Source organism: Chelon labrosus, assembly GCF_963514085.1.
Source record: "Chelon labrosus genome assembly, chromosome: 20".
Taxonomy (NCBI): domain Eukaryota; kingdom Metazoa; phylum Chordata; class Actinopteri; order Mugiliformes; family Mugilidae; genus Chelon; species Chelon labrosus.
Window position 1 is genome coordinate 12,584,509 of NC_140353.1, and position 13,657 is coordinate 12,598,165.

At 44.2% G+C, this 13,657-nt stretch overlaps 1 protein-coding gene across 1 annotated transcript; it reads left to right on the forward strand.

Annotated features, from left to right (window-relative positions):
- The first annotated feature begins 726 nt into the window (after positions 1–726).
- Positions 727–9,820, forward strand: pkdccb (protein kinase domain containing, cytoplasmic b). Its single transcript, XM_084568997.1, has 7 exons — positions 727–1,598; positions 2,210–2,341; positions 4,001–4,272; positions 4,623–4,702; positions 5,000–5,107; positions 8,367–8,543; positions 8,847–9,820. Exons 1-7 carry the CDS (start codon positions 996–998, stop codon positions 8,951–8,953), a joined length of 1,479 nt encoding a protein of 492 aa, XP_084425123.1. The 5' UTR covers positions 727–995; the 3' UTR covers positions 8,954–9,820.
- Positions 9,821–13,657: the final 3,837 nt, after the last annotated feature.

The window sequence follows — 13,657 nt, forward strand, 5'->3', positions numbered from 1 at the left end:
AATGCCTTGTTGACTCCAGACACTGATTAACTTACACCGCTGCACACACACACACACACACACACACACACACAAAAAAGCATGCAAACACACACGTACCCACGGCCTAGCAGGCACGTACTGGATACCAGACACACTTACGTGCACGCACGTGTAATGAGAAGCTGGGGAGACGGGGTTTGGGCTTGTGGCCTGGTGCAGACGGTGACAGCCATGGTAATTTCCTGTGGCAGATTTCTGCTCGTGAATGGTGATGCGGAGGGGAAAACGCTTCATTAAAGCCTCAGCGCTGCCCCCAGATCTGCGGAACAGCTGGGTAAACAAAGATGCAAATAGGACTGTGCCATTAAAGACTCTCTGCCGAAGCAAAGAGGAAAAAATGATGTGTTTTGTGCACTTTTATAGATCTGATGTAGATTCAGTTTATCAGAACATGCATCGGTTTGTGTTAGTGGAAAGGAAAAGGTGTTTTGCTGCCACCTGTTGGACAGATTGTGTAGGTGGCAGCAGACTTCTACTTCAATCTCTCTTTTTTATTGTAAAAAAATAAATAAATAAAGGCCTCTAAGCTTGTAGATTTACAAAGAAAAACTATGATAAAAGTATCATTTATTTTACATTTGATTTTATTTTGATTATTATTTATTTTTGTTTGTAAATCATTCAGTTTCATCAGTCCAGGTCGTTACTTCCAGTAAAAGACAGGCACGCAGTTGTAAATTCAGCTGTGGAGAGCGCTTTAACACGCGGATTGAGTGACAACATGAGGTCGAGCTCTCCTGCAAAGTTGTCCAGCGGGTGTAAAGTTACGAGCGGACAGGACACACCTCTAGAGGGAGTTCCCGGGGAGGTGGAAACAAGGAGCTGATCGTTTTCTCCTGCAAAAAGCCAGGAGCCCTTTCACTCACAGAGAGAGCGGTCACCTCGGGCCCGCGGCTGTGCGTCTTTCCAGCAGCAGCAGCAGCAGCAGCAGTAGCCGTGCCACGAGTGGAAAAATGCCCGGCATGGGCAACTCTTTACGCGCGGCTGCCCTTCTGGCTTTCGTGGTTCTTTCCATCCTGGTGTCACTTCTAATTAGCAGCGTGCAGCAGTTTGGAGCGAGAACATCGCACTTTTTCAACGCGACCGTTTCTGGTGATGAGGAGGAGTTAGCGTCGCTCCGCGGGGCTCTGGTCTACCAGCTCAACGAGAGGCGAAAAGAAATCCTTCCCCTGCTTTCACCTGACGAGCATGGCAGAAACAAAGCATCGGAGGAAAGTTACCCGAAGCTCGACCTGGACTCGACTCTGGATTACAGTCTGTGGAATGAGATCACACTTGGCTCCAGGAGAGCGCATCTGGATGAAATGGGTTGCGAGTCTCTGGTGGACATGCGGGCGGTGGAGGTGCTCGGGTCCGGATACACCAAACTGGTTGTCAAAGTGAACCTGGCCGGAGGTCAGCCCGTGGCGTTGAAACTCGTCAACGAGCAGGGCATAGACATGGGCAAGTGTGTGGAGGATTTTAAGGATCCCCAAGGCTGCCGAGAGCTGGTTTCTTACAAGCTGAAGAAGGAAATAGTCCTGTTGCAAAGGCTGCAGCATCCAAACGTCATAAAGGTGAACTTTTCTTTCTTTATCTTGAAAGTGTCTACATTTAAAGTTGTTAAAACCCTTTGCATTCATCTAAATTTTCTGTCCAAAATCTCAAAGTAAAGTATACTTGTATATAAGTTAAGGAATGTATTGTTTCGTCTGAGCACTGGAACCACTGCTGGATGTTATTAAGATTTTCCATAATCCGCTGCTCACATTTTCCTTTGTTTCACACACGGTGAACTGGATGAAAGGTTTCATTGGCTCCTCGGGGCCTTCCCATGTAATTAAATTAAATTCGCTGACCCCCTTCTGACCTCTGTGTCCAGTTTGGAGCGGAGCAGACAATGTGCCTCTGTCCTCTCCACTATCCCCGGGTTGCATCTGAAACCCCCTGCGCTTATTCACTCAAACCATTACAGCCCAATTTAGAGGTAGTTTCAACTAAACCGATGGGTTCGCTTATAAAGTCCGGTGACCGCTCAGTGGACTCATTTCACAAGTGAACAGATTACAGTGCCCCTGTGTCGTCTCATTCTACTCCTTAAACTTACTCCTAAAACACACTTTAACCTGTTGCTTTCTCGGATTTTTGCAGAATTAAAATGCACTTTCTCGTTTTCCCCACTCCACAGCTCAAGGGTCACTGTGCAGGAGGCCAAGGAGGAAGAGGAGGAGAGGGAGGAAGAGTCACGGTCATTCTGGAGCAGGGGAATCCTCTCCAGATGATCCAGCTGCTCCAGAGCCCCTGGGAAGACAGATTCAGGGTAAGCTTCTGCTCTTCAGCTGTCGATACACATGCTAGGTCGTTTATCTCTTGCACTGAGCCTCTCCGGGCCGTGCATCGTACGTCGAAGCATGTGCAAGCCCTCGCTGTTGCTGCCAGACGAGGAAAGAGGTTGAAAGATGAGTGAGGCGGACATTTGAAACCCCTGGAGGTCTGACATCTGTCCCTCAGAGTATTTGATCAGGCCATGGCTGGAATGGAGATGGGTCCTGGAGTTAATCCACTGCGGGCTGGGAATGTCATCTCATCCCTAACACACACACACACACACACAACCCCCATCCCAGGTATGCTCACAGTGGGAGTGAGCAGAGGCTGAATTTACACTCCAGAGATCCAAATGTGTGTGTCCGCGAGCATGGATGTGTCTGAAAAATAAAAAGACAACGGGCGGGATGGGAAAAAAAATAGCAAAAGTAACAATGTAAGCCTCGCTTTGCTGCGTCGCCCAAATAGCCGTTCATAATGCCCCCCTCGAGCTGCTCGGCCCCTTTCAGCTACGTTGCATCTGCGCAGGCTACAGTAATCCAGGGGTGTTCGGTTTCACCCAGCGCTGTTTTTACAGTGCTCCTATCCCAACCAAGTGACGTCCAAGAGACCCGGAGCATTACCCAACGCTGCAGCTATGTTTGTAGTGTGACAGAATCATTTCATGCTCTGTCAGCGCGTGGCTAATGCCTTTATTTTTTGCCTTTAGTAGCCTACTTATTTTCCCTTTCTGTTTTTATGATAGGATTTATAGAGCGCTATAAAAGCAGTCTCAGGAAATGGCTTGCAAATGCGGTCGGTGAAACGTCTTAAAATCAGATATTTTCGTCAGGCTGGAGGATTTTATTTTTAGACGTTTTCAGCTTTATAATAGAATTCCATTACACAGTGGCATGTGCTGCCTTTAGAGGATTTTTTGGCGGGCTTATACCGACATTTAAATAAAGTTTTTAATTGCTAACACAAAAGCTGAGACAAACTGTGCAGCTGCAGTGAGTGGTGAGTTTTCTTAATTGATTTTTCTTTTAGTAAATAGTTTATCTGAGACTGAAATAACTGGCAACAATTTGTATAATTGAATGCACCATAAAAGTTATTTTCTAAAAATGACACGAAAAAGATTTTCAGCTTCTGCAATGATTTTATTTTTTGGTGCCTACTTTCTTTGTCCTCTGTGTTTGTTAATTTAATATCATTTTGGATGTTGTGCGTCAGTTATTACAAGTCAAGCAGAATATATTATGTCAGTTTTGGGCCTTTTGAAGATCATGATTGTTATTTCATTTATTTTATGGGCCATATGATTAAATGAGTGATTCGATTAACTCCTTATGTTCCACACAAATTTAATATGTGCAGCGTCCTTAAAAATGGGGAAAAAAAACAACCACATCTGAATTAATAATTATGTTTAAATTTGAGCATCGTAACAAAAATATTAAACTATAAGAATAAGAACACTGTTTATATTATAGAGCTGTAGAGTTTCTCTTGATTCATTCATTTAGTTGTTTATATTGTCACAGTAATACTTGCTGACTATCTGATTAAAGGTATCAGCCCTGAAGTTAGAATATTTTCAGAAGGACCGTACGCTACACCTTTCAGTCATGGGTCCAGCTGATCAGGTTTCGACATGTCTGATCCCCAGGTGTGTCTGGACCTTGTCAGGCTCCTCCACTTCCTCTCCCAGTCTCCTCTGGGCTCCGTGGCCCTGCTGGACTTCCAGCCCCGGCAGTTCGTCACCGTGTCCGGCGAACTGAAGCTCACGGACCTGGATGACGCCAGCGCGGAGGAGACGGCCTGCGAGGCGGACGCAGACTGCACCCTCCAGTTTCCGCACAGAAATTTCACCCTGCCCTGCTCGGCCAGGGGGGTGTGCGAGGGATTGAATGAGAAGAGGAACATTTACAATGCCTACAGGTAAAAAAGAAAATAAAAAAAGTGTCGGTTTACTGCGTGATAGACGTGTGATGGATGGATGGAGCAGCAGCTACATGGATAACTACTTAAACACAGACCAAGCTGACACCTAAAATGTTGATAGTAAAAACATACAGCTGGAAATGTTCACTTTGATGGGGGATGTGTGTTGAATATATTTTCAGTGGGGGGAAAAAAAGTTTTTAAAAAGCGTTCAGATTTTTGACAGCTTTATGGACCGTTGTTTGTTTTAACACCCGGGTGAGACAAGTCATGTTCTGTGGGAACTATGTGATGGGGCTTGTCTGTCTTTCTGTCTGTTTGAAAGAGTTGTCTCTGCTTGGCCCCAGGTATTTCTTCACCTACCTGCTGCCTCACCAGGCCCCGCCCGGCCTCACACACCTGGTAGACCACATCATGAACTCCACAGGTGAGGACGAGAGTCGTCTCGACACGACGGGACGTTAGCTGTAGGAGATCAGAAAGCGAATCATTCCATTACGGCAGTCGTGTAATGACATGCCTCCGTCTAAGTGCTTCATTTAATGAGCTCGGCGAGATGCTTCGCGACGTGTAACGCGGTAATCAACATGAGCTGTTATCTGCTCAGATCACGAGGCCGGGATTAGACAGCACAGTGCGAGGAAAATAAGCAAATCATCCACGTCGGCTGACTTTATCCTTGTTCAAATCTTTTTACCACACTGAATGCATTATGTGTGTCCAGGGGAGCTGAAAGCTGATATCAATCAGACTCTGGATGCCTTTGAACACATCCTGCACCTCTACAGGTCTGGCCTACACCTGGACAACCTGCCTCCATCAATAATCAGAGGTAAGAGCTCGTGGAATGAAAGCTGCTTTTTATAAAGTACAGTGAGCTCTCTTGTAGATTTTTTCCCCCTTCTTTTTCTCTTGGAAAGACTAGCTCGGCTTTTTGATTCATTTTAAGAAAAAGTCAGACAGTCTACACCTCTGTTTTCATTTTGTATCTTGAAAATTTTTTTTTGGGGGGGGGGTGTTTCTGCTGCTCAGGCTGTTTTGACAGGTTTATTAGGCAGCTGGAATGAGAGGACAAGACCAACAAAGTGGGATTAATTCTGCATGTCTCACGGCTCAGAAAGCACAGTCGGCATTCATTAAAAAAAAAAAAAGATTAAGTTTTGGGACTGTTGCACATAAAGTTATTCTTATATATTATAAAGTTTTCTTGAGAACTATTTAACATAGCCTTACAACAGCTTTTTTTTACCCTTTAGATTAGTCATGAAAACTCATTTTGCAAACTTCTTCTCTCACTTTTGAATCCTCTTAGTGTAAACTCTTTCACTTTTTCCTTCCCCCCTGACTCGCCTCCGCCTGCTACCCCTCCCGCCGCCGCCGCCGCCGCTCTCAGCCGTATGAAATATTAATAACAGAATGAACTGGCTGCGTTCCTGTGGCGAGATTTTCCGTCCCCCAGATGCCGGACTGTTTATGTAGCAGCGCTTTGTGAATTTAATCACAGATTCTGGGTAAAGAGGCCTGAGTGCCGAGGCTGATGCAGGGAGGGAACGTTGCAGCTTAACAAGGAGGTGCCAGGAGTCAGCTGCTGCTGCTGCTGCTGCTGCTGCTGAGTGTGTGTGTGATAAGACTTAGAAAAATGTGTGTGTGTGTGCTGTTTAACCATATTGTGGGTTCAGCTGAAGCCAAGGTTATTCTTTGGGTGGGGGACAGGCTTGGTCTTGTTTTTAGTTTCATTAACGTATCTCAGTTTGACATATTGGGAAATTGGGTTCGGTGAGAATATTATCACCTCTAAAGATCACTATTTAGCATTTTAGTGGAAGAAACTTACAGTCTCTCCTGGTTGTTTTTACACTTTGGATCTTAAACCGATTAAACAGAGGGGATTTCATTAGTGAGTTGTGGAGGTGTCAGACTTTTCCCCTGATTTCATTTGCTGAGCTAACCCAAAGCAGCATCTGGTTAGCTACATACATACTGTACTAACAGGAGAGCGGTGTTCTCCAGCGTCAGGGGAACCAGACGAATCTGAGAGCTCATGTTTCATCTGCTCTGGCAGAATGCGTCTGGCCCCGCTCCCATTCAAACAGATTTCCACCCGGCCTTCCCCGAGCCGGGCCAATCACGCTGACCGTACAGAGGCACCCTAGATCGCCTACTTGACCGTAGTTAGTGTTGGCCTTTTTGTGAAATCACTTTAATATACTGGATAAATTAACTTTCACAGACTCATAAATGCTCATCTCCGCGTGCCTTTGTTAACATTCTTCAGTCGCTGAGCACTACATCACATGTTTTCGTTGCTCTGATTGGTTGTGTGCGTATCAGATTGAGTCCAGACGAATCTTGGTCTGCGCCCGGTGTTGATTCCCTTTGCAAGTTGAGACGTTCCAGACTAATTTGCTCGTTTGTAGAAAGACACCAAACTGGATATTCTCATCTCAACAAATGAGCGTTTCCCCCCGAAAATGTAGAGCCGTCACAACTGGAAGAAAATAAATCAGTGATTGTGCAATTTTAGATTCAAACCGCATGAACTCATTAAGATGTCTACCCTCAAAAAAAAAAAGAAAATAACTATGTTGCAGCCAACAAAAAAATAAATGCTTGCCGAGCTTCATAACAGCAGCCGAAATGCAAATCAGCTCAAAGAAGTTGGTGCGTGAGTGTGAAAGACACTCATCACGTCTCGAGCCTTAATTTGAAATTGCTGACAGATGGAGATTCATCTGTAATGTGGAGACTTTTTTTTTTCCACAGCTGAGATCATCTGTGACGTGATGAAGTTGTGGAAAAGAAAAAAGAAAAGTGTAAATTCATTGAGGACCTAACAAAAATATTTATTTGATATCCTGTGTGTTCGTACGAGCAGGAAATCTCCGGTCTTTCCGTCTTACACATGGATTCATGCGTCTTCTCAACAGCTGAGGTCTGCCGCCCTTTAGCTCCCTAGCAGGCCTCATTTTTTTTCCTCCCCTGAGAAGGATCCTCTAAACACTCCTGCTCCTTGTTCCCTTCTCTGAGACCCAGAAGGCAGATCCTTGTGTCTTGTTCCCCTCAACAATACCCTCCCCTTCCACACACACACACACACACCGCTTTCTGCCATTTAGGAAGGTTAACAGTTTGTAACTGTGTGTGTGCCTCCTCCGTTCGGGCTCACAGACGAGGCTTTTGTCCGTTTCTGGATTGCGCGTGTGCGTGCAGGCGTATGTGTGCATGCTTTTCTCTCATGGCTCCTGCTAATGTGTAGCAGATGATTTAAGGCCCGATCCACAAGATGTCTGACTGAAAGAATTATGATGATGAATGTAACGCAAATGTTTGGAAGCAGGAAGGTGAAGTGAAGTGTGGAGCTGCAGTTTGTCAGAGAAAACCTGGTGTTTTATGGAAACACCGACATAATTATACACCGTTATAGGCACAGAAAGTTCAGGTTTCATATTAACAGAACAGTTGCTGAAACAATTCGCTGTGAGGTCAGTTGAGCAACAGTAAAAAGCCTGATTCAGGATTCTCCGTGGCTATGCACTTTTTAGTTTGTCTTTGTTGATAAAAAGAAATTTCAAGATATCAGTTTGTAAAATTGTGATTATAAACTACTTCCTGGTATTTTAGAGTCCAAATGATTAATTAAATTAGCAAGTAATTGATGAAAATCAAACAAGCAAACATTAAAAGCTAAATCTAAATGTTCATATTAAGGAAACTTTATTTTTGCACCATGTGAATATATTCATGCAGAAAATATTTAAACAGGAAACAATTTAGATTCATTTAAAGACACTTCAATGTTGTAAAATGGCCAAAACTAATAAAATCCAGTTATTTTTGTCATGATGAGAAGGTTTTTTGTTAAATACACAGTATGTTCACTGCAAAACTGAATTCTCCTGTTGCCACTAAACACTATAACCAATCTGAAATGCTTTTTTAACCAAGTTGGCTTATCGTGTCTTCTTTTATGTGCTGTTATGTATTATTGTTCCCCAAAGAGATGGTTTCACTTTCATCTTAACCTCTGAGGACGCTTTAAAGTCTTTCAGTAGCCTCATGTATTGAAGTGGCATCTCCCCTTGTGTGCTTAGATTACACCATGATGCGAGGAATGGTCACCTCCGGGAGCGGGGAGTACCGCTGCTGGCCGTCCTACAGCCAGCAGGGCTGCGTGCTGTCCGTCCACAGCGCCAGGGAAGCGGCGCTCATCTGTAACTCCCATTCCCAGTGCAACAGTTTCACTCTGACGGGACAGAAGACGTGGACGGGTTAGTAAAGCCACTACACTCTGACCTGAAATGTTTATTTGCCTTGTATATACTTCCCCGCCTCACTTCAGTCTGAATAAAACTATGTGTTCATGCATGAGGCCTTTGAATGCAGCACAGTAACGTATATAATTTGTCAAAGAATGACACCAGCCTCATGACTAAGTCTGCAAAGCAAGCATGCTCATCTTTTGATGAAATACACACTGTCGTTAAGGATATCGAGTCAGGACATGTCTCTTCATTGATGTTGCAGATGTGTTTAACGTGGCTCTTTTCCTGTCTTTTGTCTGTGCTGTGCAGGCCGCCTCCTGGTCTCTTTCAGGAGCAGCTTCAGTCACCTGGTGCCTGATGCGATGTCAGACGTGTACGTGAAGAAAACCAAATCTCTGGAGACTTCTGCGGCGTGACATATAGAGAGAAAGGAACAATCAGCCAAGCTGGGTTGAGAGAAGACGGGCAGCCATTTGATTTGCAGTACAGCAAAATGCTGCGCTGCAGAAGTGAACTGTGTCCTCCTCGTGATCACGGCGAACGCTGCTCGGCTCTGCGGGTTTGCAGAAGCAGCGCAGAGGCTGGGGCGTTTGAAGTGAGCAAGTGAATGTGATGTATTTATAGGCCTTCTGCTCGGTGACTGTTTGATCTGGCTGCCAGCTCACTGCCTCTGCCAGCTACTATTTAAAGGGATTTCCCTTCAGGTACAATTAAGGAGGGAGAGCCTTGTGCCCTCAACATGCTTTTTTTTCCTACCTTGCCTTTATTTGCCATGTGTGTTGGCTTTCGTTGTGAGGCCGGGTCCCCGCAGTCAGATTTTTAAACCAAAGAGGTAATAAGAACACCGGCTACAGATCAGCGTTTGAAGCCGGAGGACGAGAAAAGAAAACAAGCTCTTATTCAAATACACTTTGATGTTAATGCGCTGAGGTTGCGGCCGTTTTTTCATGGTTCCCTGGCTTAGCTACGCTGTGGTATGTGATGGCAACAACCATGTAAGCATTTACACGTCAACAGAGAGCAAAGATTAAAACCATTCCACAGCAGTCTGCTGTTTTTACATGCTTTCGTAAACTTAGTTTGAGTGTTTAGCTCATAAATATTTATATGATCAAGTGAAATGTAATTGTTCTTACATGTCTGTGCATCACGGCTTATGTGCACCTTGTGGGTGAAACTTTTATTTTCAATGAAAAATTATTCACTACAGTGTTTTTTATACTTAACTTGTAACTGTACAGTTTGACACTGCATACTTATATAAATGTATTGTTTTTACTATTTGCAGTTGTGGTCATTTGCATTTTTTATTGTATTAAGTGTAACTACAAGTAACAGCCTGTTTATTTCTCATTAGCACCTTCGTGTGTGTTTCAGCGGGGGGGAGGGAAGCTTGCATGTGTATGCTGACCTGCTTTTCTATGTGTGTTTTAGTCCTTTATCTGCTCACATGCCCCCACATCTACAATCTGTAGCCCATCTGAATGGCTGAGGCTGCGAAACCTACAGAGCTCCGCAGAGTTTGCACAATACCAGAGGAATGCATTCAAATGCCCGTCATGCTGAGCTCATTATGAGCCTTAATTAATACATGTAAATCAGCTTACTTACCGGGCCTTTCTCATGGTGAGAGAGGGGGCATTACTTTAAGACAAAGGGAGATATCAGGACAATCGGAGCTCAATCTGTGGTTTGCACACGAATGGGCCGCCATCTGTGCCTGCCAGGAGGAACCCGGTGAGGTTGAGATAAGGGCTGGCCCGCAGGGTGGCAGGCTGGAGGATCTGTAACATCAGGACTTGTTGCGTTAATATTCAACCTCTTCAGAGTTTACAGTGAAATAAAATAAGGAGAGCAGAGACCTGATCTCTGCCATGTTTCATCCACTGCTCGTGAAATACCCATTTCCCTTTGCTGTTAAAAAAAACCAAAACATTCTTCTTCATTCTTTTCTTTAAAAAAACAAATGTTGAAATCTGTTTCAGTTCTCAAGAAGCTCCTTTTTTATGCGCAACTTCCATTTTCACAGCAGAATGAAAACCAAGAATGAATACAGCGAATTCCAGATCTCTTCATGGTGAGTCCTTTACCATTCATCCATACCACTACCACTGACTTGAAAGGGCATGTCCCTGTCTACAAATTACACTTTTACGGCAGAGACAGCAGGGAGGCCTTGGGGTCCTCTTCGCCTTATGTTGGCCCCTTGTTGTCTGGACAAAGCTGGCTGATTAGAGTCCTGATTATATAGATAAGAAGTCTGAGTCAGATTAGATAAGACCAAACCGACTCACTGGATCAACACAGCCGGACTAACGAGAAGAACGGGTTGCATAGTGGAGGGAAAAAAAAAACTCCCCCACCAGATAATGTTTTAACCGTGTTAAATAGCCACAAAAACCTGTGCATCAAGATTGACAAAAAACCACCTTCAAGTGAACCTTGTGAGTTTGTGGTTACGACATGGGAAGTTGTGTTGAAGTGGTAAGCCCTAAGTCGTGAGAACACCGCTGCTAGGAAACTGTTGCCGTGTCAAAGCCACAGATGCTAACAGTTTAGCAAGCTAACAACCGGGTAACAGAATGTAGGAAATGCATAATGAAAGGATGAGGCTGTCTGGAAAATTTTCCACAGACATAAAATTACCAAGAAAACCGTATACAACTAAACTACAATGTATACACCTTACCATCCACCTCTGACATTTCTAAAAACGTCAGTAAACAACTCATACATAACCTGTGAACCCTTAACCATAGCGTAAATTTACACTTTTTCTACAAGTTTGTAAATGCCACAAGAAAGGGTCGTTCACATGGACTTTTCTTGTGACCACAGTGAACACAAGCCCATCTGAGTGCAATGGAAGAAGCCTGACATCTGTATGTAAAGATGAAGATACCACATGTAGCCACATAGCTTAGCTTAGCTCATCTCCAAAACTGTGCTAGGTGGTTTAGTTTAGCTAGGCTATTTACACTGTTAAGGTATAGTTTGAGGAACAATACTTAATTTTCTGTATTTGTTTGGCTGTAGATACCAGGCAGTTATGCAAACCTAGCATACAGCCTCAAAATAGTTAGCCTAGCTCTGTCCAAAACCAGCACTGTTTTGACAAAAGAGCTACCAGTAGGCCTCCACACCAAGAATGTTGATTAATGTTGCTTCTTTCTAATGCTAAGCTAAGCTAACTGGGTGATGTATTTGGAGGAATTTGACTGACGGCTGACTCAGTCGGTTTGTCGCAGCATATAATCTCAGATAAAGTAATGATAATCCTGAGAATAAACCATCCAGTTTCTTCCACTGATAGGCTGTAATTTATTGAAACTTACAGCTGTGGTCCATCCCTCCCCACATCAGCACGGAGAAGAAAATGTCTGGCGTCGGACTGGTTTGTCTTGGCAGTCGTTTTGACAGAGCTAATGGATGTCTTGGCTTCATACAAAGCTCGCACATTTTGTTTTGTGCTCAGATGTTTTGAAATGCAGAAAGTTAAGAGATTCATTAGGTCGTTCAGTTGGATAGCGTACATCCGCAGGTCGTCACTTAATATTTTTTCACTGTGAGTTTTGTCGGAGAGCCTGCAGGGTTGGTGAATCAGCACCATGTTCTGCGGCTGTTCCAGAAGAGCTATCATAGCATGGTTTTTGTGTTCTCAGTCTGAAAGTATTCCCTCACTTTCCTCGACTTTATTTGTGGAGGGTTGAAGGTTGAGCTTCTCTAAGCTTTTGTTGTTAGTTTGTTTTACTCTTGACAGTTGTTTTTTTGTATATGGATGTTTTCGTATTTGCTCTGCGGTGAAACATTTAGAACATGGCATTCCTGTCCTTGTGTTCATGTGTGGCACACTGTTCCTCTGTTTTTTAACCGTGTAATTGACAAGCTGCTTTTTCTGAAAGGCTCAGGGAATGAATGGGGGAGGAGAATGATTGTTTTTTTTACTCAGCTCCATACCCCTCCATTTCTGTTTTTTTAAGTTTCCAGTTTCACCCGACTTGTTTCCGTCAGGTTTTATTCATGACCTCCATCTGGAAATAATATAAGTTCATGAAAACAAGCCATCAGCAATTTTAGGGAAGACTTGTGTGTGCGTGCATGTGCAGGGAGGGCGACGTTAGGGCTTCTTCTGCGGGGTTCAGGCTCCTTCGATTGTAACAGTGTTGGTGCAGTTGGGACGTGTATGACTAAACTAAGAACCAAAGCCTCCATCATCCTCTCTTAAAATCTGGGTTCAGTGCATTTGTGGTCCGGGTAAAGTCTTTGATTCAAATGCGAAGTTAGTCATCAAATGTTCGAAACCGCAGATGCTGCCTGGGAGAAATTACGTGTCAGGCAGGTCTTTGGCAAAAGGTTTGACCTTGGCTCAGACTAAAAATATGCATTAACTCAGTGAAAGCCTGCATAGTTCTGCAGGAAAGAAGATCTGGCTTGTGTTTGAGTTGCTCGCAGGAGCGTATGTAGCCTGTGACGGGGGAGATAGAGCAGATATTCACTCGACTCCAGGCTTACAGAAACACCTCTGTTTCTGTCTGCCATCTTGGCTACGGTACACAGGAGACCGGCCGGTCACACCTGAGAGCCTCTGAAGAGTAGCCAGACATTTAGTCGGCCTGTCCCACGCACAGAGGCGTCTTAGTTAGCAGGCATATCTGACTGTCGAACTAACTATTTGTCTGTCTGCCCGGAGCCGATGCAGTCTCTTTTAGAGCCATAATGGCTTTAGCAGGCCCTGAAGGAGAGGGCAAGTAGGTGTGTGTGTGTGTGTGAGGGGAGGTTTTCATTTCTGCCTGTCTGCTTTGGTGGGGGGGTGTGGCTGGATCATGTTTTAAAAGCCCCGAAGTTAACCCCAGTCAAAAGGTTTATGCCTACCACTAAAGCCACAGAGGCATCTTGAAAGGTCTAATAGCTCAGTGTCGTATCTAGTGTCATCTCCATGGATCCAGTGCAGCGTTTTCAGATGACTGGCAAAACTAATTGCTGCTGTGTTGCGGTTTCTTTAAATCTTTTCAAAGAGAAAAAAATCTCAGAGCCAGCTTTAAACAAAACTCTGACATATTTATTTCATGTCGTATTTGTGTTTTGCTGGTGCTGCCTCTTTGAATGTTTTTGTTTTGCTA